General features: G+C 40.9%; 1 protein-coding gene and 1 long non-coding RNA gene across 7 annotated transcripts in view; both read left to right on the forward strand.

Annotated features, from left to right (window-relative positions):
- FBLN2 (fibulin 2) overlaps positions 1-13065 on the forward strand; it is a 184659-nt gene extending 171594 nt beyond the window's left edge. For all 6 annotated transcript variants that reach the window (XM_067543807.1, XM_067543808.1, XM_067543809.1 and 3 more), the window contains 6 exons: positions 1059-1187; positions 1701-1826; positions 4613-4729; positions 5942-6070; positions 9393-9516; positions 10894-13065. In XM_067543807.1, coding sequence (XP_067399908.1) covers positions 1059-1187; positions 1701-1826; positions 4613-4729; positions 5942-6070; positions 9393-9516; positions 10894-11251 — 983 coding nt within the window. In that variant the 3' untranslated portion in view covers positions 11252-13065. The remainder of the gene's footprint in view (positions 1-1058; positions 1188-1700; positions 1827-4612; positions 4730-5941; positions 6071-9392; positions 9517-10893) is intronic.
- Positions 13066-15482: 2417 nt separating this feature from the next.
- LOC137150460 (uncharacterized) lies at positions 15483-24543 on the forward strand. Its single transcript, XR_010918973.1, has 2 exons — positions 15483-15580; positions 24105-24543. It is a non-coding gene; the product is annotated as an uncharacterized lncRNA (long non-coding RNA).
- Positions 24544-24831: the final 288 nt, after the last annotated feature.

Consider the following 24831-nt stretch of genomic DNA (forward strand, 5'->3'; position numbering starts at 1 on the left):
AATGATGTTAGACAAAGCAAGCTCTATTGACCATTAGGGAGAGGGAATTAGGCTGTCAAAGGAATTGAATATGTGGATATGGAGGAGTGGGAAGGATCTGATGGGATGAAAGAGGCAGAATTCAAAAGGTTCAGATAGTCAGTAAGCTCTTAAAATGTTTGAGTGTTTTCCAAATCAAACTGCTGAACCTTTTGATGCTTGCCCATCCATGAGCAGAGCAAAACACGTTTGTTTGTTATGGCGGGATCTTTACTTGTATTGTGGATTCTACCAGCCTATATTAGGTAGACTCTTATCCTCATCTGGAACTGAATGGTAGCAGGGGAGAGACCAAGGTTAGTGACCTGTAAGTGGGGAAGGGTTGGGCAGATGTGTCTGCATTGGATTTTGGATCAGATGGAGATGGGAAGTCGGGAAGTGTCAAGGACTGGTTTGAGTCATAGTGGAGAAGAGGATCAGGTTGGGCAAAGAGGAGAATGTAGAGAATGGAACTAGAGTTGAAAAAGCAAGTAGAGGTGGGGGATTTATTTGAACCATAGAGTCTGAACCAGAAAAAGGTCTGGTTTTAGTTCAGGAGATTAGCAGAAGTTTGAGCTGGTTCTTACTTTGCTCTAACTGATTTGCCATAATATGGTGACTTGTAATATCAGCGTGGATTGATTTAACAATACAGGAGAATGTCAGTATAAAATGCTGCCGATAAACAGGTTTAAATGGCATGGTTTGAGCTTAGAAATTTTGCTCAGAGCTAAATGTGGAGTAAAGTGGGAGGTATTCATGATGGTTGCAAGTGTTTTCTTTTTAAAACAATGTACTCTTTGTCAAAAGTTTGATTTAGAGAAGTATGGCCATATGTGAAGCCACCTCTGAGAATAGCAGAGTGGGAAAAATTGATTATTTTTCCTGACACAGTAGGAAAAATAAAGTTAACGATGTTTCTGTTCCTTTTTATTCGAAACTTCTCTCAGCAGTTTGGAGTTTCCTAAACTGTCATTTAGTGAATGGCCACCAGTTTCACCCACCATATTTAAATTAATTGATGTCTTTTCATGTTGGAGATGTTGATGAATGTCAGACCGGCATACACCGCTGCGGAGAGGGACAGATTTGTCATAATCTACCTGGAGCTTATCGCTGTGACTGCAAGATGGGATATCAGTATGATGCATTCAACAGAGCCTGCATTGGTATGTAGGGCACAGAGCAAGCAGAAACTAGTGATTAATGAGCCCTGGCAGTATTTAGCATTGTTGTTTAGTGTGTAGTTATTAGTTCTGCTCTACTGTAGCTCAAAAGAGATAATAGGATTGCTTCCCAAACAACCTGCATTCATTGTGACCAACCACTTACACCTCCACCGTTCTGCTGTATCATTATGGAGCAGATGTCCTCAGTTTAGCTCAGTTGCAGGTTATTGATTGAGGTCTTCTGTATGGTACTTTCTCTGGATGAAATATTTTCTGCTGGAGAAATTTATCTTTCTTAGTCTTCAGTCTTCTGGGGAACACCCTGTTATGAAGCTTTTTATATTTTATCATCACTATATGCCAATTAGAGAACAAAGCCAGATAATATAAAAAACCAAGGTTGCAGCATTTCACGATGTAGATTGATCTCTGACATCTTTAAACTATCCTCCCAGGTCTCTCTTGAATCCTTTGTTTTCCTATTGACTGTACGTTTGCTTGTTTTGCTGATAGATATAAATGAGTGTTGGAATTACCCAGGACGACTGTGTCAGCACACCTGTGAGAACACTCCTGGGTCGTACCATTGCTCTTGTTCATCTGGATTCCGCTTGGCCTATGATGGGAAGCACTGTGAAGGTACTGGACTGCTTTTCTTTCCTTTTAAGACAAAGTCTGCATTGGAAGAAGAAGGACTTTAGTGGAGGAAATTTGGGTGTCATTTGACACTCACGCATGCTCTGAGGCTATGTAAACACAAAAATTTCACATTCAGAGCATCCTTAGAATGGCTGTCAAACTGCAGTGGAGTTGAGGTATTTATTAAACTTGCAATACACAAATAAAGCTTCTCCAGCATCATTACATCCCATATGCTCTATTGCCAGCGGTGGTAAGTAGTGCTGGTCATTTCTACTGAACAAGAAATGAAATGCTGAAAAGCCATTATAAAGTGATGACATAGAGCACTTCTTTTTTGAGCCTTTTACCTTTTTCTCTTTTGCCTTTCCCCACCGTCAACTCCTTTTTATAGCTGTTTCCTCTTCTTTGTGATTACAGTATTTGCAGGTAAAGAAGCAAATTGACTTGCTTTTGTGAATCTGCCTTTGTTTTTTAGCAGCTGTGCTTCTGCACAGCCCAGTTGCAATTTGTATACTGTTCTGGGTAGTTTTAGTAACTTTCAGATTACTATTTGGGAACATGTAGCGGCACAAGAGACCAGGAACATCATGGTTCTAATGCATTCTGAGAAGCTCGTCGAGACAAAGTGAGTAGGAAACTAGGTTCCTTCTCCAGTAGCTGTGCATGAGTTTGACACATTGTGTTTACAGTCCTAATCTTTTCAGTTAGTTAGAGTTGTGCAAATAACTGATTTTTGTTTTTTTCAGTTTCATGACTGAATTGCAAAAAAAATGTTTCAGGTTGACACGAAACAAAAATTTTTCATCCAACTGAAAAAGTGAAAAAAAATTCACTTCAGGTGAAACTAAACATTTTGTTTGACTTGTAGTGTAATTGATAGATTGGTCTATTTGATAGATTGGTGTATTGGTTATTGATTGATTTCATAGACTGCTGTGGCCAATAAAGGGTTCTGTGTCCTGAATGGCTATAACATCAGAAAGATTATTACTAATGTTATTAGAATGGGAGACCTAAGGATCACACAAGAAAGAAAGTGCTATTTATCACAAGTCCATGTATTAACAAATCCATTTAGCTGATGAACAATCCTGCAAACACTGAAATACAACAGTAAATAGAGAGTATGAAGTGTTTAGCCCTATGACTGGGCATCACTCTCATTTCCTGCTGGGGAACCCTAGAATGTTAGTCATCCTCCTCCTCATCATCATCACCAGTAGGTGTTATCCTGGTAACTCGCAAGGGACGCAAGCTGGGATACAACTTTTATAATGTGTTATGCTGATGTCCACTGGGGTTTATACGTATTTATGAAAGTTTCAACCCCTTTTTTCTTAGCTATACTTCCACACCCCACTAAATTTGTGGTGCCCCATTTTTCATAGGCTAACTTGTTAGTTTCCCTTATACTCATTAACATTTATGTCTCTGTCACTGAAACAACTTGTAGTTAGCACATGCTGACATCCCTACATCTGCAAAAATCCCAAAAATGTTACATCCAGCTTTAACTGGCATCTTGCAGTTTAAACTGGTATATTTCAATACATTTTTTCCCAAACATCAGCACTTAGCAGCACAGTTTCCCATACAAGGTTATGTCAATTAGTCATGTCAACCTATTGCTCACCCTAAGGCCCTGTTTGGGCTAAGCTAAATATCTTACAAGCCTTACGCCTGTCAACCCTACAACATTAATTAATACTTGTATTTCTATAGCCTAAATATACGTGATATCTTTTATTCTTTGCAACAGACCCAAAACTAAAAGATTTCATTTTGTTTTCAGGGTTTTAAAGTTTTTAAAAATAAAATAGAAATAAAATACAAAATGAAAAATAATTTCAAATAGAAAAATGGAAAGCGTCATTCTGAAAATGTCAGAATGAAATGTTTTGATATTTTTCTCAACCTTTTGTGATTTGTTTGTTTCAGATGAAACAATTCAGTGAATTTGACCCAAATTTGCTAAATGTTTTGGTTGACCCAAATCTGCTTTGGTTTAAAAAGGGGGGAAAAAAGTTTAATCTGAAAAATTTCTCCCAGCTCCACTCAGCATACTGCTGTTCATTTTCTCTCCCTGAGTTTTTCAAGTGGATGTAAACAACCACAGTTATATTAGATAGAACCTATATTTGAACTGGTTGAAATTTTTCATTGAAAAGGTTTTTCTTCAATGTAAAATGGCTTTTCAAATAAATGAACATTTTCCTTCAAAATTTTTGTGGGTCATATGAAACTTTCCAATTTTTCATTTAAAAAAAAATTCAAATTGAATTAAAACAGAGAGGTTTTGGTTTACATTTTTTGATCTCTTCCCTCTCCCCACTTCTTTTCCTTTCTCCCTCTTTTCCAGAAGAGAAAAGGGGGAATAAAAGGAGGGGAAAAACCAAAAGAAATGAAAACTTAACTCTTTTTGTTTAGATTTAAATCAAAATGGATCAAAACAAAGAATTGTGCAATGACAAAACATTGAAAATTGTTTCATTCCTTTAACTTTATTTATTTATTTATTTATTTTGCAGAAACTAATTGGCATTCTTCACCAGCTCTAATATATTAATTATACATATCATTATGGAAGGGCTATAGCTCCTTACGCATCAGGCCATAAGCAAAGCAAAGGGGGCTAGACAGAAACTTCTCCTGTGGGCAGCTTATTCAATAATTGTGCACATTCTCCTGAAGAACCTGGTATTAGCTGCTGTCAGACGCAGGAAACAGTAGTAGATACTGCTCTGATCTAGTGTAGCAATACCTTTGTTTATTTTTGGCTACAGATGTGAATGAATGTGACAGCAGTCCATGCAGTCAAGAGTGTGCCAATGTCTATGGTTCTTATCAATGTTACTGCAGGCAAGGGTACCAGCTAGCAGAAGACGGTCATTCTTGTAAAGGTAAGGATGCTGTTCATGTCATTTGATGTGTACTCTTTGTACATTGCAGGAAGTGCCTAAGGTTCTGAATTATGCACTGCTGCAGTGGCCACAAAGGATTGTTCTGGCCGCTGGCAATTATTGGAGTGAAGCCGCATGGTGGACCATGCCTCAAGTGCTGGGGTCTGTGAGAAGGGGATGGCATAAGACCAGAAACAATGCATGTTCCTATTGGAGAATTCCCATGCAAAGGGAAATCTCAGCTGCCCACTTAGACCAGATTTAAGCCTGCTTTGCACCACCAGAGGAATACAAATCAGACTTCTTGGGGGCCAGGATGTATAGCCTAGCTTTGCTGGAGGAACCTGCGGGTGACTGAAGAACTAGTGAGATCATTGCCTCACAGTGGCAAGAGACTGAAATCTGAGCAAGTGAAACAAGTAGGTGTTTTTAGTCAGACTGTTTGAAACTCTCTCATCTAAAACCTCCTGTGTACCATAGATGAGCTTAAAGGCCTGCTTCCCCTGGGTATAATGGTCCACTTGGAGCTGTTATGCTATTGTGGATCACCAGAGTGAATCATATTTTGGTCATTCCCCCAGGTTGCTCTGACACAAATCTGCACCAGAGGTAAGGAGCAGGTGATGTACAGGCAATTTTCAGCTGTCCCATAGGAGAGCTTTCTGAATTGCTTTGTGCTGTCTAAGGGTTGAAGGATCTGAGCATTTGGCTTTTTTTTGTTTTGTTTTGGTTTTTTTTGTTTGTTTTTTTAGAACCTATGTAGCAGACACCTGACACATACTTGGGAGAGAATCTCTGTTTATAAAGGAGTCAAACACCTCATTCCTTCAGTTAATGTCTGAGAAAGCTCCCATCCAAGTTCTAGAGGAGTTCTGAATTTGGAAGACTACAGGAGAGTACAAACCCAGACATGCATTTGATTTATTGCTGCTCCCCATTACTTTTAAACTTGTCAGATAGTCATTTTCAAACATGTAAGGGGAGAACCGGAGGAGGTTTGAACTGAACACTTCATAAAACATCATGAATAGTCCTACAGCAAAGTCAGACTTTCAGAGTTGTGTGCTTGTTTAAGTAAAATCCATTATAGATGAGATGATGGATTGAATCAGACGTCACCTGTGTCAGAGCCATCAGAATTTCCTTGTGTTCCATATTCTTTTCATTTACATCTGTCACTTCTCTAATTCTTTTGTAATAATTTAATTCCAGATATTGATGAGTGCACACAAAGTGCAGGTATTCTTTGTACTTTCCGCTGTGTGAATGTTCCTGGTAGTTACCAATGTGCTTGTCCTGAGCAAGGATATACTATGGCAGCAAATGGAAGAACATGTCGAGGTGAGAATAAGATTAAGGAACTGGAAAGATTGTATCTTGAAATCAGTTCTGGGCATGATCTAGAACTTCGGGGTTATCCAAACCAATCTCCATTTTATACAACGATCACCATAAAAAAATCGACATATAGCAAAGTTGCCACATATCGGTATCAGAGGTGTCAGTTTTTCCCTATATTTGGAGCAAGAAATAATTATTTAATCCACTTTTTAATGAAAACCACTGTATTATACAAATTAAGGTAAACATTTTCACACATGGATACCTAATATCAAGGCATACAAGTTTGGTCTAAGTAAACACTAAGGACTAAATAAACCACACTGGACTAAATACTCCCATAAAATAACAGACAAATATTTGGAATAGCTAATGTTTTCATCTGGTGTGCAGCTGTACAAGTTTGAAGTTAAAACCCTCCATTTTGAAAAGATGCGCTAGTCATATAATGTTTGAAGAGTTGATGACCTATCATGCATTATTGTAGTCAGTTACACTCGCTATCAGGCATTTACTATGCTCCTAGTTTTCAGGGCATTTTCAAAGACATTTTTGTTGCACAGCTCAACTTTTAGGCACTAATTCTTCTCACCAGCATAAATCAGGAGTAACTCCTGTGACATCGGTGAAGTTACAATGTGTAAAAACATACGAGTTAGAATCAGGCTCTCAGTTTTATGCCTCTTGTGTGGATGTCAGAGGAAGCATTTATTTTGCCCATCTACATTAGCTTTAACGATCCTCTCTCCATTTCTGTTACGTGCTGACATCACGAGCTGATGCTGCTTGTATGACAGCTGCTATCTTTGCAAACCGTAGGATTTGAACCAGGTTACTTCAGAGTTAATAAATAATACAAGTCAGGCTCTCTCTAGCTCAGAGCTGTAACAGCCCCATATCCTTTGTGGATCAGGATAGAGGGGGGATGCGTAACACACACTGACCAGTGAGTTACACTAGCATAGTTTGCATCCTCTCTTCAAGTGCATTGCATGCCATCTTAAACCTGCACAGAGAGAACCCAGCAATGTGCAGATTTACCCCGCTGAATGAACTGTATAGTGACACTTTTGAGGCAAATTTTTAAAGGTTCTGCAAAAATGTACACTCTTTATTTGCAGCTATATAGCCACATAGCTACATTGATATTTGCAAATATACACATATGTAGAGGCAACCAGGTACTTTGTGCATGTAAACTGCCACTTAGCCATGCAGTCGAAGTAACTGTGAATAGATGTCTGTTATTTTTTGCACAGATACACACACGATGTCTGCATGATCAAATGCAGATTTCTGAGCAATGCTAAGTGGGTGCACACAGAATTTTGCAGGCTCATATATAGAGGCCTCTTTGAAAAGACAGTCATAGGCATTTCTTTCTAGAACCCTCTGAATTCAGGGCCAAATCCTCTGTTGGTGTAAACCAGCTTGAATCCCTTTCAGTTAGGTCAATTTACACCAGCTGAGGATCTGGGCCTTGAGTGTTCATCATTTGCTCTATCCTATTGAAAGGCACTAAAGTATTTGCCTTTGTACCATTTCTTTCCTGGCATTTTCACTGCATCCTGAATTCAAACAGAGGAGTTGTAAGTAGCTCTTCAACATATGGATCGTTTTAAAAAAGCTGTGCAAATTTCACACAAGAGCCAAACTGGTGAAGCGAGTCTTTTTTATGACATTGGCTACAATATAGACAAAATTTCCCTTTTCACCAGTTTTGAGAATTAGAGAGGAGCCTAATTTACTTTAATTGGCTTTTATTTCCTATGGTATATCTTTTTGCTGGTTTTAAACCAGTCAGTACTGCCTGCAAGATCAAGTCTCATATCTAGTGGGGATGGCTGTGATTTTCCTTTGGGTCGGTCTCCTCAGTAACAATTGGCAGAATCACAGAGGACTACTCAATCTGTGTGGTTTGTCTGTTAACATTTATTTCATTTTAAAACCTCCTTGTGTTGTCTAGACATTTGAGAGAACACAATGTGACTGCAAGATTTCTGCCAATCTTTTCTGTTCATGTTGGATCCCTGTTGTTGCATCTGGTTTTCAGCATTTTCAGGACCCTGGTTTAGTACTGTGCATTTTTATTGTTCAAGTAACTGTGTGTATGCCCAACGATACAAAGCATCTTTAGATTTTCCTTAGAATTCTATGTTGTTTTCTGCAATTTTTGTCATTTAGTAGAGGACATTTATTTTTAGATTAAATACTTGAGATCAAATTGTCTTGTTTTAAACTGTTGTTCGTGAAGTTCCTCTATTCAAAGTAATTTTGTAGTCAGCTCCTCAAAGAGCCTTACGCTGACATAATCTACCTTTCTGACCCTGTAAAAAATCAATGAGAAGGGCCCGCTTGTTATGTCCTGTTAGATTATTGCTAGTGACAGCGAGGAAGCAGACTAAAATAATTGTAGTTCACTATATTGTTCATATCATGGATCTGCTGACACCTCATGAACAACAGAGAAGATGACTAAACAACTCAGAAGTAGTTCTGCCTAGATCATCATGTTTCTGTTCTGACCTTTGAATGTTTTGTTTTATTACAAAGAGGCGCATGGTATGATAGGAGGATCTTTGGTTTTAAGAGTTCGTTTCTTTCTGCTGCTTATTCCCCACTGGAAGTTAAAACAATCCTGTGTAGCATCAGATTTGCTTGCTGTGGAGTAAGAGTCACAGAACTTAAGCATTGCAAAAGATGTGAAAATATTTGCAAAATGCAGATAAACAAGCTGAACCAAGCTCAGCAGTGGCAGGCGCATCTTGCGGGTTGGTTGGAGTCTGCCAAGTCATCTCAGTGGGAGACTTGGCAGTCAGATAAATAAGAGAAGGATTGCAAACTCCTTAGATCAGGAACTCTTGTCTTCCCTGTTTCTTTTGCTATGCCAAATCATAATAAAGGATAATATCAAGAAGGAGATAAAACAGTTATTTCACAACCTATTTTAATATACACTTGAATTTTAACATAACCTAAATTAGCATACTTTGTTCCACCACTCCAAGACCCTGGAAATATGTATCTGAATATTTTTACTAAAGGTAGTCTGACCTACAAAATTTGGATCTGGATTTCAAGTCCTGAATGTTGACACCGTGCTTGTAACAATCCATGCCTGCAGACAACAGTCACAATTGCAAGGCAAATCACACTCTGCCATAGAGAGGCAGGATTGGCGCCTTTGTGCTTCAGATCCAAAAACACAGGCCTGCCTCTCTTTCTCACATGTGTGCACACACAGGTTTAGGTTCATATCTCATGATTGCACATCATACTTTGTAGATTTACTGCATATTTTCCCCATGTTTTCCATTGTCAGATATTGATGAATGTGCAATAGGAACTCACAACTGCTCAGCTGCAGAGTCTTGCTACAACATCCAGGGCAGCTACCGATGCCTGTTGTTTGAGTGCCCGCAGAACTACAGAAAAGTATCTGACATGTAAGTCCTCCCTGGTTACTGTAACAAACTCCCTTTGGCTGCTCATTTTTTTTTTCAAACTGTTTTAATTTTATGGTGTTTCTAAAGTGCTTCTTGATACCCTGCTGTGGCTGCTGGGCTCTCCAGCGAACTCTGGCGGCTGCCATTTTAGAGCTCCGGACTTAAATATTCACGTTAGAGCTGCTTGGAGATTTTCCAAGAGGCCTTTTTTCTATTGGAAAATGCTGCTTTCTTCCACAGAACCAGCACGACCAGCCTTGCAGAGGGCCTCCAGGGTTCCCCGCATGGAGTCAGGGCTCCCAGCGCTTTCAGGCTCCCAACACCTCAGCAGTTTGGACTTCCCAGTCCATGGGAAATTTGGGGTTTTCTTCCGTTTCAGACTGAATTTTATTTTTAATCATTTCAGAGTTTACTGTGCAATGGGAATTGCAGTTTCTGGCCAGCTCTAATGTGCATGTTCAGTGTAGGATCTGGGGCACTGGAGCACCTGTTTCCTTCCTCCCTTCCCTCCCAAGGATTGTTCACGTGAAGGAGCTATCCCATTAAAGTGGAAGCTCTGAGTTGCACATAGAACTGGAAGGAAGGAACATGTGTGTTGTTCTGATTCTACTGTCTCCTTTACCTGAGTGGGGCATTAGTTTGCCCTGCATACAGAGTGGTGCCGCTGTGCCCAGCTTGCGGCCATGTCCGAACATTCACAGTCAAAGAGGATGGCTGTGTTGGGTGGCCTTGGAGGATGGGTCAGAAGTAAATACAAAGGGTATGGAGGAATCACAGAGGATGTTCCCCTCTCCTCCAAGATAAAAATCCCTATCATTTATGCCTTAGACATTGTTTTGCAGCTTTCTTAAAATGCTAGGATTTTGGGCAATTTGGCTAGCACAGGCACTTGTTAGGAGTTTTACAGTATAACTGCCTCTGTAAATGTGACTGTTTTGGATTTCATAAAACACAATCCCAGTCTTGCACTTTGATGACTCACAGATTCCTCTTTCAAGCATTAAGCTACACACAACGACTTTTGTCCATCTTTCTCTATGTGCTCATTGTGGAGGTTCCAAACAGGCTCTCTGTGTCAGCGATGTTTTTGGTATGCTGTTGTACTCTGACAATTACATCATTTACAAATGTTTTATGGGGGCTGTAAAAGCAGAGCAAGCAGCTGTTAATTACACAGTTGAAGCTTGAGACTTTGCTGCATATCTGTCTAACATGTGCCAAAGGCTTCTTTTGACTTTCCAAATCACTGAGATGTACATCTTCTAACTCAGTGTTTCTCAACCTTTTTGATACCAGGGACCAGCTTCCTATACTGTATCAGAGTTCTAACTCACGGTTACTGTAATACTAACCATTTCTTATTTTCTGTTCTCTCAGGCGGTGTGAACGCAACAATTGCTTTAATTATGTGGATTGCCAAAACACCCCTGTGCGAATTACTTACTATCAACTCAACTTCCAAACCAACATTGTAGTCCCAGCTCATATTTTCCGTATTGGGCCTTCACCTGCCTATGCTGGAGACAACATAATCCTTACTATCAACAAAGGAAATGAAGAAAACTACTTCAGCACTAGAAAGCTTAACTCCTATACAGGCATTGTCTATCTTCAGAGACAAGTGAAGGAACCTAAAGACTTTTTGTTAGATGTTGAAATGAAATTATGGCGTCAAGGAACATACACAACTTTTCTTGCCAAAATTTACATATTCATCACAGCTCATGCTTACTGAGGCATGTATTGACATTGGAATTTATTGGTGCTATGCTCTTTTAATATTCTACCAAAGCTTATTACAGTGGAACTGGTATTTACTGTATCTAGCCTTTATATTACCTTTCTATCATTGCTTCAAACTTTTTTTATTGGTTGTGTAAATTAACTTAATTTTTACTGACTTGTCTTTTTGTGTAATTCTTTAGCTGTTAATTGGACCGTATGTAAGTGAAGAAAGGATTTTAAAGGCAGTGCATGTGTTGTGTACTGGAACCTTCTTTTAGAATCGCTCCAATGAATCCTTAGGTTTAGTTACATCTATAGGATTATTGCACTAGAAAGGAAAACAATTCACTTGGGGGCTTTGGCTTGTGCCACCGATAAGGGAAAAAAATAAGTGAGCAATTTCTTTTTAGTACACATTACACAAACCTAAAGTTTTGCTTAGCCACTAACTTCACTGAGGTGTGTCTGCACCCAGATGCTATGGTGATGAAGGGCATATAAGTACACAGACAGTTAGTGCACCTCATGTAAAAGGTTTATTTTCCCCCCAACTTTCGTAGTATATTGCCTATTACAATAAATACCTAAGTATACAAACAAAAACCCGGCCCCACCAACGAACAAACGTATACTATAGTCATAGGCTTGGCTTTAAAGAGACTATTCACATGCTTAAATTTAAATACATGTCCAAGTATTTGCAGGACTGAGACCTTAGAGGAATGTCTTTCACTGCCAACTCTCTTGCACTGCCAAAAACTCTCACTGCAGTTAGTACCATTTGTCTTGTATGTGTTTGAACTCATCCCTGCACAAACCCATTCTATTCAGGTAGCTCTGATTACAGATTAGATGTGTTATAATTTTGAAAAGGACTGCCAAAGACTAAATATGTAATCAATTACCACCCCTCGTTCAAAAGCCTGGGTGTGCATTAGATTAATGGATTGCAATTTTAAATAATCCACAGGGGAGTGACTCTTATTTTCCAGGAAAATATGCTACCTACATGATGCCGAGGAAAATGCTAGTTAAATTGGCAGTTTGTATTATGTCATTTAGTAACAGCACAACCTAAGTTTCAAAGTGGATTTCCTCTTGTTCCTTGGGAAATGGGATGAAGTCCCAAAGCTGATGGCCAGGTGTGGCATGTGTAGTAGTGTAATCAAAGTATTTGTTAGAACTTACAAGTGAATATCAGAATTTTTTTATAGATGCTCTTCTTTTTAAAAAGTTCCATTGCTGTGATTGTCTGAGCATCCTTTGATCTAGTTATAACTATTCTGCAAAATGTTCTTAACTAAAATCATAACTACAATATATAACTACTTACTACACTGTAGTTTAATAATCCATTCTATCCTATAGTAGATCATGTTTTGATCAGTGTGCATTGTATATAAAACAGAGAAACCAAGTCTTATGGCTTTTTATGCAGAAATAATCAACCATTTGATTATCATCTTTTTGTAAAATATTAACTTGTTTTGTACTGTGGATTAAAAAATATGTAAACGCTACCTATGGGGTGAAGGGAGAGATGTACTGTATTCATTATATCCCATGGCCAATTTCTACCATTTCAAATGTCATTTTTTTAATTTGGACTTTTTACAGATAATAAAATATAAACCTTTTTTTACCTAACTTTATAAATACCCATGACTGTAGAAAATGAATTATTTTTATTCTTTTGTTGTAAATTCTGGACATCTGAAGGTTGCATACATCAAACATATACTTGTTATTCTGTCAAAATCCTTTCTGTAAAGGTGTTTTTTTCCTCCACATGAGTTCTGTTTTCTATAGTTAATGGTCTTAAGACATTACCACATTAGCAGTAAAGTGCCACTTGGAAACAATGCGTTTATGCAATGTATCATTTCAGTGCTAGGATCGGCAAGATGAAGAGGCAATTCAGCAATGAGTACAAAAGTCTTTCAGATTCATTATGCAGCTACACATTAAAAGGGGATTGAGTTCTCCATGCCCCTGTAGGGCACATCAAGAATCACTGAAACCCAAAGTTCTCCATTAGCATTAGTATTTGATTGAGTGTAAATGCCATTCCAGCTCCAGCAGTCTGTCCTGTCAGAGAATTAATGGACAAGCAATTTGTTACTTCTGCTGACTAAAAGCAACCACCGTCAATCATTATGTTAAGCCTCTGGCAGTTTGTAACACTGGCTTTTCATTTTCTAGGACAGGTAATTGATGAACAAAGTTCTGGAAAAGGCTTTGCATACTATTATATAAAAAGGTTGAGGTGTTTAACACTGTCTTCATCTGCACTGCAACCTATAAGCAACCAGATAGGAGAAAATGGCTGCTCTGCTCTACCTGTCAGAGAGGAGGAAAGACCTCTGTTGGATAACATGACATTTCAGTTTATTCTAAAGAAACCCAACACCCACCTACCTCTACTTGAGGGGGAGGAGGGGAAATATGCTCCCTGGTAGTTCTCAGCAATAGGCACAGTGTAGTTGGGTTTAATAATGTACACATTGTGAGTCACTTGTTCCTTTCTCACTTGGGCCCCCGTGCTGTAATTGACTCAGGACAAACAGATGTGAGCACCTGCACACACACTCGTTCATGGCAATTTTAGTTATAGCCTCAGGACCTTAGGGTTTGGTCTAAAGCCCATTCAGGTCAACAGAGATATTCCCATTGACCTCAGTGAGTTTTGGATTGGGCCCTGATACCCTTTGTTTGTTGACATAGTTGACACAGGGTCTGATACTCATTTATGCTAAGGCTCCTCTATACCACTTCGCCAGTGTAAAAAGGCCTCAGGGTAAATGAGAATCAGGCCCAGAGAGCCAGATCCTCGAAGGTATTTTGGCATTTAAGTCCCGTTGATTTCATCCACACAGCGATTGTTCTAAACGAGGGCTTGGTCCCAGGGTCCCTGGACCCTGCAGGGCTCTGATGGGTCTGAGCCTGTGTAAAGCTGGTTCTAGGATCTGAGCCCTATTGCTTTGCTGTGTGAGTGTGGCCCCAGCTTGATTCAGGTCCTGGAAGGCCTCGGTATGTATCCCAGAGTTCCCAGTGGCAGTGGATCAGCCCTGCAGGCAGCCATTTGCAGCAGCAGGAAGCACCATTACTGCCTGGCTGAGCATGTGGGCTCCACCTTTCTGTGCCAGCTCCTCCTCACAGCTGCGCGGAGCTTGCCTGGAGCAGGGAGCAAAGCTGACAGCTGGGAGGCTGTTCCTGAAGGCCAGGATGTTGTGGATCATTCCTTCCCCAGCCAGGCTGAGCCAGGAGCTCTGCTGCTTCTCCTCCCTGCAGGGTGGTGCTTAGTCCCGGCTCTGCTCTCTGGCCCTTTCTTCTCGCCCCTACCCCCACGGGACTGCATGTACAGAGGCACTGTACACTGTGAGGGGGGGGAGTGGGAGCCAGCCCCAAAACTTCCTCACTGCCCTCTAGGGATCCCTTATCCCTGGCTATGGCGGGGCCCGGGACAAGGGATCCCTGGGAGTGCTGGAGCACACTCTATTCCAAGCCCTGGGGGTACACTTCAGCGCTCCGCAGCCAGCAGCAGCCAGCCCGGGGTGTGTGTGTTTGTCCTCTGATTCCTTCATTTCAAGGCAAACTTCAAAACAGACAAAAAATAAATAAAACAACCCAACCAAAAACCAAACCATCACTGAACAGCCTGTTTTGAAAATTAAGACTTGCAAAGTTTTATTTTACTCGTTTGGCAGCTCTGGTGATTGATGTCCTAATTCTCCTCAGAACAGCTGCACACGGGCATTTTCCTGCCACTGTGACTCAGTTTAGAGCTGGAGAGCCCAATTCTCAGATTAGATGGGGTAGTTCAACATAAAGCTGCCTCAAACTGCAGTCATTCGACTGAGATAGCCACCAAAGGAGCTAATTATGCAGTTAATGCACTCCTGAGTCCCATCAAGAGCCCTGCCACAGTTAGGAAACAGGGTAAGCAGCAGAATTTTCCCAGAATGCACTATGTTTCTAGGGCTAGGGTGTCAACACTGGGGTGCTAGGCACATTGGGATACAGTTGATTTGACCTGAGTCTGTGCACTGCAGTATGGATGCCATATCCCTAGGTTCAAGCATGGGTCAGAAAATTCTTAACCTAGGGTTAAATTGCAATGTAGATGCTCAAGCCCAGGGTTCCCTGATGCACATCAGCTGACTCAAATCCCACTAACCCTAGGCTTACACTGCTGTATAGACATAGCTTCAGGGGCTGCTTTAGAGCCTCAACCATGTGATTAAACTCCTAACACCATGCAGGTTCTGCCACCTTCTGGAACCAGACCATACCTTGGACATTGGAGATGATTCCTTCTTTAACAGAGTGCCTCTACAAGGTAAGAGACTGCCCTGGCTATTGTCTCTCAGTATTGTGCATGTATCTCAGTTATTTTAGAGGTGCAGAGGGGTGGTGGGGAGACAGAGGTGACTCTAAGCCACCTTTTTGTTTCTCCTGACTCTGGGGCAGGCTGGGAGGCAAACCCTCTTACCTCTCCAAGGAAACTGGAGCAACCTGCTCTGACTTCCACTGGTTTGTAATGGCCACACACAAGCAGTTAGCCAGGTAAGGAGGGCTGCAGCCCAGTGTTTTCCATCCTGCACCTCATATACACCTACCCTTGGGGGGCGGCCAGGAAACTAATATGGAGCTGGCTATCTCAGCTTTGTGCCAGCCAAGGATTCTAGGGGGATTCTTAAGGCAGCTCTATGTTGTGCTGGCTTGTCATAGTCTCCGTGGGGCTTTTGTGCTGGCCAGGGGGTCCTGAAGCATAGTATGGTGTGGCTGCACCCCCAGCACACCAGCTGTGATGGTGGAGCTAGGGTCGGGTGGCATAAAACGAGGTGCACCATCTCTGAGGTAAAGCCATGCCGCAGAACTCCTCAGGAGCACGCTTTCACACCCCTTTATACCACATGAGTGGTGCAAAAAGGCAGTGCAATGATTATGGTGGATGGAAGGCAGTCCTGTTTTGGAGAGGGCAGGGTCTAAAGGAACGGGTGCGGTTAAAAAAAAAACCTTTTTTTTTTAAACCTCAAAAATTTAGCCCAGTACAAAAGGGAAATACTACAGACATCATAATTAGACTTTGAATAAGGATTTTGATACACTTCCACTCATCAGAAACAATTCATAATATCAGCTGGGTTTATTTCATCTGATTTATATTGTATGGGAGGAGACAGGGTATATGCTCATCAGCAGCTATTCAATAATGATATAATTATGGCAATTAATACCAGTAAGGAATTCATGGGGGACTATTTGATATGCCATCTTGAGCTTATAGCATTATTTCATTTCTCATGTAGGAAACCCAAGTTTCAGGAAACAGTTAATGAGGATAGAAACACTAATTATGGGAAAGGCCACCTCAGAGGGCCTGATTTCCACATGGTGTAACGAATTCTTACTGTTGAGTAAGATTACGTGTATGATAAAATGGGGAAAGGATCTAAAAATAGATCTCATCTTGGAATAATGGGAAAACCTCAGCCATTGTGTAACCATTAAGGAACATTATTACAAAATATGATATGCATTCATAGTTTATAAGGCCAGAGCGACCACCATGATCATCTAGACTGACATCCTGCATAACACAGGCCATAGGACCTCCCTGAATTAATTCCTGTTAGAATAATATCCTACCTTGATTTTTTAAAACTTCCAATGAAATTCCACAGCCCTTCTTAAATTGTGCCAATGGTATTTACCATCATGGTTAAAAAGTTGCACCTTGCAAGATTTTAAAACTAGTAGATCTCATCCTCGCTCACCTAGTTTTTATTCATAGACTTGTAGAGGAAAACAAGCTTTCCTGCTTTTTCAGCTCCCAGTTGGTTTCTAAACTTTGAATGAATTAGTCATGGAAATGAACTTGTTGAATTAACTCAAAGGAGGAAAATATCCTCTCTGTACCTGCAGAAGAAGCTACTGCTGCCAAAAGCTGGTTTAGCACATCAACAAACTGTGGTTCCTCGTGCTTAGCCAGTGATTTCCACCAGATCAGTGGTTTGACATGCTTTAAAACTTGGCAGCAAACATGCACTGCTTAATATTTTTTTTGTATTTAATTTAAATGATTTTAATATATTACAATAAGTTTAGGCCTGAACATGTTTTCATAATTTCACATTTAATTTTAAATAGGTTTATTTAAAAATAAATCTGTATTTAATTTAAATACAAAAATTAAATTTATAGTCATTTTTAAATCTGTTTTATCCACCCGGATAGCAGCTGACCAGATGTTCCTGTCTTTGCCAATAGCGTGAGTGATATCTCTAAACTGTATCTTCATGTTTAAATTTGCATATTGTATTTTTTAAAATCTCCAGATTATCAGAACTATGCTTCATACAGGCCTGGTTATGCATTCCTTATTTACACTTAGTAGTACTTACTTGTATGAGCACTCCCATTTGGCTTTAATGAGACAGTATAGCCTAGTGGGTAGAGCAGTGGATGGGGACTCTTGAGATCTGCGTTCTATTTCTAGTTCTGCCACTGGCTTGCTGGGTGACACTGGGCAAGTCACTCTGCCCTCCCCCACCCTCTCCCCCGGCCACTTGTGTCTCAGTTTCCACATTTGTAAAGTGGGGCTAATGATACTGACCTTCTTTGTAATGACTTTTGAGTTCTATTGAAGAAAAGTGCTAGGTAAGGCCCTTATTATTATTGTTGTTGTTACTTGCATTAAAATAAGTATACTCAAAATATGAATGACAGAACTGAACCCATAATTTGTGCAGTAAAAAAGTGTAATATCAATCTGGGGGGTTGTAATTATTTGCCTATTATTATTAGGCTAGTGACCACAATATAAATCTTACAGTTCTTTGTCATGTGACTAGAAATCTCCCTGAGGAAATTCTCTGAACATCAGAAATATTACATGCATAAATTACAATAGACAGCAAGGCTGCATGAATTTATGGTCGTCTTATGGCAAGTGCAATAGATGCTGGTTTTCACTAGTATCCTTTAATCATGATAAAGTAGGAGTTCCTGAACAATTATTAATGTATATGCAATGGGGTAAACTTGCCCTGCACTGGAGATGAAGGGGTAAAGCCAATACTCCTAGCAGCAGAAGCCACACCCCCCAGCCCTGCTGGGCGTGCTCCAACTGCTGCAGCAGTATAAAGGGGGAGCAGCCCAGTTCACTACTCAGGGCAGGACAATGAGCAGGGAGGATGTGTGATGGAGGCTTCAGTCTGAGAGCCAGAAAGCCCTGCAGCCGCCCCATGGCAGCCTGGCCTGCAGGCTGCTATGCTTGCTGCAGGAGTTGGGGACCTGAGGGACACTGAGGTAGAGGCTTCAGCAATTGGGGTAGGAAGTGACCCATGGGAAGGCTACGTAATGGCTCTTGAAGAGACAGCGTGTTTTGGCTGGACCCCTGCTGTTGCACCCCACGTCACTGGTAGGGCCCTGGGCCAGGGCCCCGTAGAGCAGCTAGGACCTGGGCCCTCCGATCCTGGCCGCCACCCTCCCGTTCCAGTTCACTGGCCACTAGCCACCTGGCCCTGAACGTGAGGGCCTCCCCCAGCTCTGGCCACTAGGCTGCCCGACCGTGAATGTGAGGGCTGTCCCCGGCTCGGAGCCTAGGGGCTGCTAGGCACTCAGACCACTAGGCATCACTGTCCTGAGGCTCCCCTTCCAGGTTGGTAGAGTCCACATGCCCTGTGACAGTATAAAATATTTTAAGGCTAAAACAATACGTGTTGAAAAGATTAGGCTGCACAAAAGAATATTAAAAACATGCACTAGTATTGCAATGGCACATAAAGCAGAAAGTCCTAATTTACAGAGCAGATGAATAATCTCTGGTGTTTGTGATCAATTTAGACTGAGTGTAATCTGCATAAAATCTAGTGTGCAGATTCATAGTATAATTGTCCCAAAAGGTTCATGAACTTCATTTCCTAGCTGGGTCCTAAAGCTTTCTGGGAATTTTTTTCCAACCCTCAAGGTAAGTTGTGAAGGGGAATTTCCATGATGGAAAAAAGGGATGTCCCTCCTGTGGGGAATATCAGAGTTAGATTATTTCTCATGCCAAGCCGTGCTTGTTCCCTTTACAGAGGACTAAAACAATTATTGACGTGCACTTTGACCACTCGCAGGACTGTAGTTTCACAGTGACCTGGGATCAGTCTGATCCTTTTCTATCTGAGACATTTATTGCAGTGTTTTCATCCTGTTTACATCTCCTGATGTAAATGGCATGTCATCCGGTTGTTTATCGAATGAGCACAGCATGGTGGCAGAGTATTCAGTTGACAGATGCTATCATGGAATCATTCTACTGTCTAAGCAGTGATTCCCAACCTGTGGGCCAAAAGTGGCCCATGGGGACTTTCAAAGTGGCCCCCGGCTCCCTCCTGCTGGCTGCAGAAGGGAGCCGCTGCCTAAGGACCCAGGCAAAGCATGTTTCCATGGGGCTAAAAGACTGGTGCAAGATCCTTGCTGCAGCCAAAGGGATGGGAGATCAGGGAGCATGGCAAAGCACTCCGCCTAAGTCCATAGGCACTGAGGTCCCTGCTGGAGCCAGAGGGAGGGGAGCACTGATCTCCCATCCCCCTGGCTGCAGAAGGGAGCCACTGCCTAGGGACCCAGTTGGTGCACACAGAGCTACAGGACGTGTGCGGTTTTCCTGCTGCAGCCAGGGAGACAGGAGATGAATTCCTTCTGTCTGGCCTCAGTGGGTGGGGAGGCTGCTGGCAGAGACTGGTGGCCCTTCAGGGTTGTAAAAATGATATCTATGGCCCTTAAGTCAAAAATGTTGGGAACCACTGGTCTAAGGTCAATCCTAGGTTTTCGACATCTCTACCTATTGAATCTGAAAAATGATGGTGCTACCATATAGTAGGCAAGCAGCAGGTTGGACTCTTTTTGAGCCCTAGCCCTGAAAAGTCATGCATCATGGGCCATACTCTGAGCTCTCTTACATAGGTATTATTTTAGAATAACTCTCTTTTCTTGGATGAAATTACACTGGTGTCACTTAGCTTAGAATCTGGCTCCCCATCTTTCTTAAATCACAACTCTCTCAAAACTAATATGGATATAATGGGGCAAATTCATCCTTGATCTACTGTAAACCTGTTGAATTCTGGGGAGTTTCACTAAGGATGAATCTAGCCCAATGCTTTCCCATTAAGTGTACATGATTTTCGAATTGAAACAGTTTGTGGTGCTGTTGCAAAATTCAATTTCTTCCCAATAGGCCTGGATGCTAGACAACCAGAAATATTCTTATTGATCTGGACTTCACTAGAGAGGATGTTTAGTATGCGTCTTTGCTATCAGTATGGCTTGTTACTCCACAGAGGTCATTGTATGCAGAGTAGCCAGTGCCTAGTACAGTATCTCCACCCACATCTGTCCCTTTACACTTTGTGCTGAAGACACAGTGACTTTGCGGAATGTCAGAGCAGGTATTAATGGTGTATAAAATGGAAACTCCCTGTCCACAGCAGAGAGAGAACAGGGACTGTGTTGTGCTATCACTCCCATTCTCTGTAATTAGCTGTGGGCAGGACATGCAGCCAACTTATATGTCGCTCAGGCAGAACCACAAAAGCTCACCAGCCCCCACAATAATTCTTGACTCCCATAAAATCCACAAATCAAAACATATCTGCTTTGGGCCAGATTCCCAGCTGGCATAGCCCCACTGAAGTAAATGGAGATACACTGATTCACATCAAATCAGGATCTAGCCTTAATTCCCACTGAAGAGAGATTGAAAGAAGGAACCACACATGATAGATGTTAGTCACATCTCCTAATGCACTCCTGGAAGATACTGAGATACTACCGTGATGAGGGCTGTGTAAGAATCAGAATAGACTGAAATAGAAGGGGTGTGAGGGTCGGGGGGATGTGTACACACATGCTTTTGCAATATATATTAAACATTCAGAAATATAAAAATGATATTATTAAGGTTGGAAAGTCAAGCATTTAAAAGTTAAAAAATGTCAGAACAAAGGTTGCCATGACTACCTCAATTTTCTCCATTATATTGCAGTACATATACAGTCTCTAATTACAGGCTCACATCTTCTCTTTTCCTCAGGGTCTCTGCTGCTTGAAGTGCAGTGGGGCAGGAGTTGGAGGAGATGAGAGAGGCCCATTTAAATTTATTTTATGATGGTTGTTATTTTTATTGTTGTACTTCCTTTGGACACTCAGAATTTCAGCTATAATCCTTGCAGTTGATCAGTAAATATGAAGGCAGAAATTGTATCACAAACAGTACAGCTGGAGGTCAGAAGACAATAAAAAGTAGAGATTTTATACCAGAGATCTGTAATTTCTAAATAATGGGAGTAGCATGAACTAGATGATGGCCTAGCAGAAAGCAGTGAGGGAGTGGAAAGAGGTTGTGAGGAGGAGAACAGCCTCAAAGGCCATAGACTAGACATCACTAGACTAGAAAGTACTTGGATGAGGTGGATGAAAGATACTGATGGGCTCTGCTGCTTGGCTCGTCCCTAGTGTCACTTTCCCATGGTGGCATGACCCATCAGTTATTGGTTTGATCGACTGAGATGGGAGCCCAGTTTATTTCAAGGACCTCTTACTCTATATACTTATGTCACCTCAAGCTCTGACTCCAGCCGCAGTCTTCATCTCTCATCTCATCCTCTTGTGACTTCCCCCTGTAGTCTCCTCTTCTCCCACTTCCTCGGCAACCTCAGTCTTTCCTTTCTTCTTGGTCATCTGTGGATTTCGTTCCTTCCTCATCTGCTGCAGCTCCTCCCAGAACACCCAGATCTTCCTTAGGTCATCAAGGGGCTTTGTGTTTTGCCTCATTTGCCCCTTCAGATGGTCACTGGTGGGAGAGCAGAGAGACATACTAGAGAGTCCATCAAGCTGTTCTTCCGTTGATGCATCGGGCACTGATCAGAGTTGCCAGGTCACAGGTCTGCTGGCAGCAACACTATGTTGACAGGGGAGAATCAGAAGAATAACATTTTAAAAATTGGGCCACGGCTTTGACTTGCATAGTATGCAACTTTGGAATGCAGCTGTTGAGTGCACAGATGGGCCTCCAGAGAGTGCATTGCTGCATGTGAGTCCTGGGAAAACGCTAATAATTAAATAAATTTCATTGATTTATTGTTGTGGGTTTTTTTGTTTTGTTTTTAGGTAAGGCAAAATGTTTCACTCTGGCTTGGCGTGCTTAGAGGAAAGAACCAAAATGTAGAGTGGTTTTGTTTTGTTTTTTTTTGAACTTTTTTTACCAGAATATTCTTTAGTTTGATTTTTAGAGGGGAGGGTACTTGATTTTTCTATTTGAATCCTTATATGCTGTCTTTGCTAGGCCAACAAAGGGAACATACTGAGTAACAGTAATGGATGGTACTGTTTTGGTTATCTCCCTCGACTACCATCCAATGTTTGAGAGAATCATTCTGACAAGTTCTGAGTTCTTGAGAAACAGAGATTTTATGTCTGTTTTTTTTTTTTTTTTAATGGTGGTCATACTTCGCAACCTGGTTCAATGGAGGGGACATGTTAGCTTCAGCTGTATACAAGAGAAGTATTTTCTTCCTAATCTAGTCGCAAAAAGCATGTGTCTAGTCACCTAGTCACAAAAAGGAGCGTGTGGCAGAGAAAATTTCTACACTGACACTACAAGTCTTGGAGAAAAAAGGAAAATCCAAGACCAGTTTTTAACTGCAATAAATATTGTCCTAATCCTGCCTGCTGATTTAGATTTTTGGGTTTGTTACTGACCTGGATGCTACAGTCGTGGAGCATACTGATGCCTGCACTTCAGCAGAGTGGAGGTGTACCATTATTTTCCCTTTAACTCCAAACTAAGTAGAGAGCTGTGATGTGACGGTGGTAGAGAGTTACAGAAAAAGATTTAATTTATTCTAGCACGAATCTAATGATTCGATTAAGGAAAATAGTATGATCTCTCTAAAGTTACACTGTCTCTTCTCCCTTGTATGCCCCAACCCTCAGATTAGTGTTTCTGCCTCCCTCCTGCCTGGCTTCCTGTTACAGTTTTAAAGAAACAGTTCAGATATCCTCACAAAGTCAATCATGTCATATGCTGATCTCCACAGAAGGTGGAATCAGGTAGTGGATCTAAATATTTCCTATAGAGGTCATTATTTTTCTTGGATCTTTTATTGAAAAATGAGAAGGGATAAATTATGACCACCATATCATGTGTTAAATGAGGATGTTTGGAATAGAACCTATGGTAAGAACCCTCTTACGTTTTTCTTTTTAACACTAAAATAATTGGCTACATGATATATTCACTCTCATGGTAAATTCATAGATAGCAATTCTGGAGCCTAAAGGTCTGATCCTAAGATGGTGTAAACTGCTGTAGCTCCACTGAAGTAATGGAGTTATGCAAATTTACATAAGATGAACATCAGACCCTAATTGTTTCTCAAAGCTATGGGAAACAGCATGACTTTCTTTCTTTCTTTCTTTCTTTCTTTCTAAGCATGTGCTTAAATTCAGGGATGTCTTACAAACAAACTACCATGTTGATCATCTTAATTTATTAATTATTGTAGCATAAATAGCTGTCCCCGAAGGGGCTGGGAATATAAGGAAGAAATAGTTATTCTGTTTGGTATAAAATATGACAAATATAATATGTAGATTCTTCTAATAGCACTGTTTGTGTGTTAAATGTTTATGCAAATACCGAGTTTTAGTCTTACATATCAGACAAGATTTTAAATCTTTCATCAGATATGTTATACTTGCTGTCTGTCATCATGCTTTTATAATGATACTTGCTGATAGTGGCTAGACAGAAATAACAAGTAAAATCCTTGATTTAGCTTATGGTTATGTTATGGGTTTCTTTTTCTCAGTTGTCTGCTGTGTGAGTTTTGGCAGAACTACCTGGCTTGCAAAATGCAGAGACAACCCAGTTTCTGGATTTCGACTTAGTTGGGACAAGTGCCCTTATCATCCTTGCCAAGAATAACCTGTGTTGAGTGGCCAAGATCCAGAAGCTTGCCACAATCACTTGGAGGGTTTTAAGTTTCCCATCAAAAGGTATGGCTGGTATGACTAGTTCAAAAGTACAGAGACTCAAAGCATCGTGACCAGAGGTGTTTCCTGGCATAGGAGCAGCCAGAATGTTTCCCCTATCATTTTATTTCACTTCATAAACACTTCTTTCAATGAGATGCTGGCATCTTCCTTAGCTCTTGCATTTTAATTTTGACACTGAGATGAAAGATTATTTTTGAACTCCAATTAAGCCTTGGTTTTGGACTCTCCTGGAAATAAAAGCATTTCAATTTACTTGAATGGCATTTTAATCATCTCAAGATGTATACAGTATACTAAAGGGCTCTGGGTGCTAGGATTGTTTCTTTACTCTCATGCCAGATTGTATTGGAATCACTAAAGTGAGGGGTGAAAAGGTGCCTTTTGTGAGCTTCCTCAGGAAACACTCCCATTGTGCAGCTATTTGTTTGCTTTACCTATTAGTGAACACCTAATGGGGAAAACAGCAAGCAATATTTAAAGATTCCTTGAGACATAAAAGTGAAGTCTTAATGATTAAAGATTCCCATGTTGCTTTTCATA

Source organism: Emydura macquarii, unplaced genomic scaffold (genome assembly GCF_026122565.2).
Source record: "Emydura macquarii macquarii isolate MOO-44397 ecotype Brisbane River unplaced genomic scaffold, CSIRO-AGI_Emac_v2 contig_968, whole genome shotgun sequence".
NCBI classification, from domain to species: domain Eukaryota; kingdom Metazoa; phylum Chordata; order Testudines; family Chelidae; genus Emydura; species Emydura macquarii.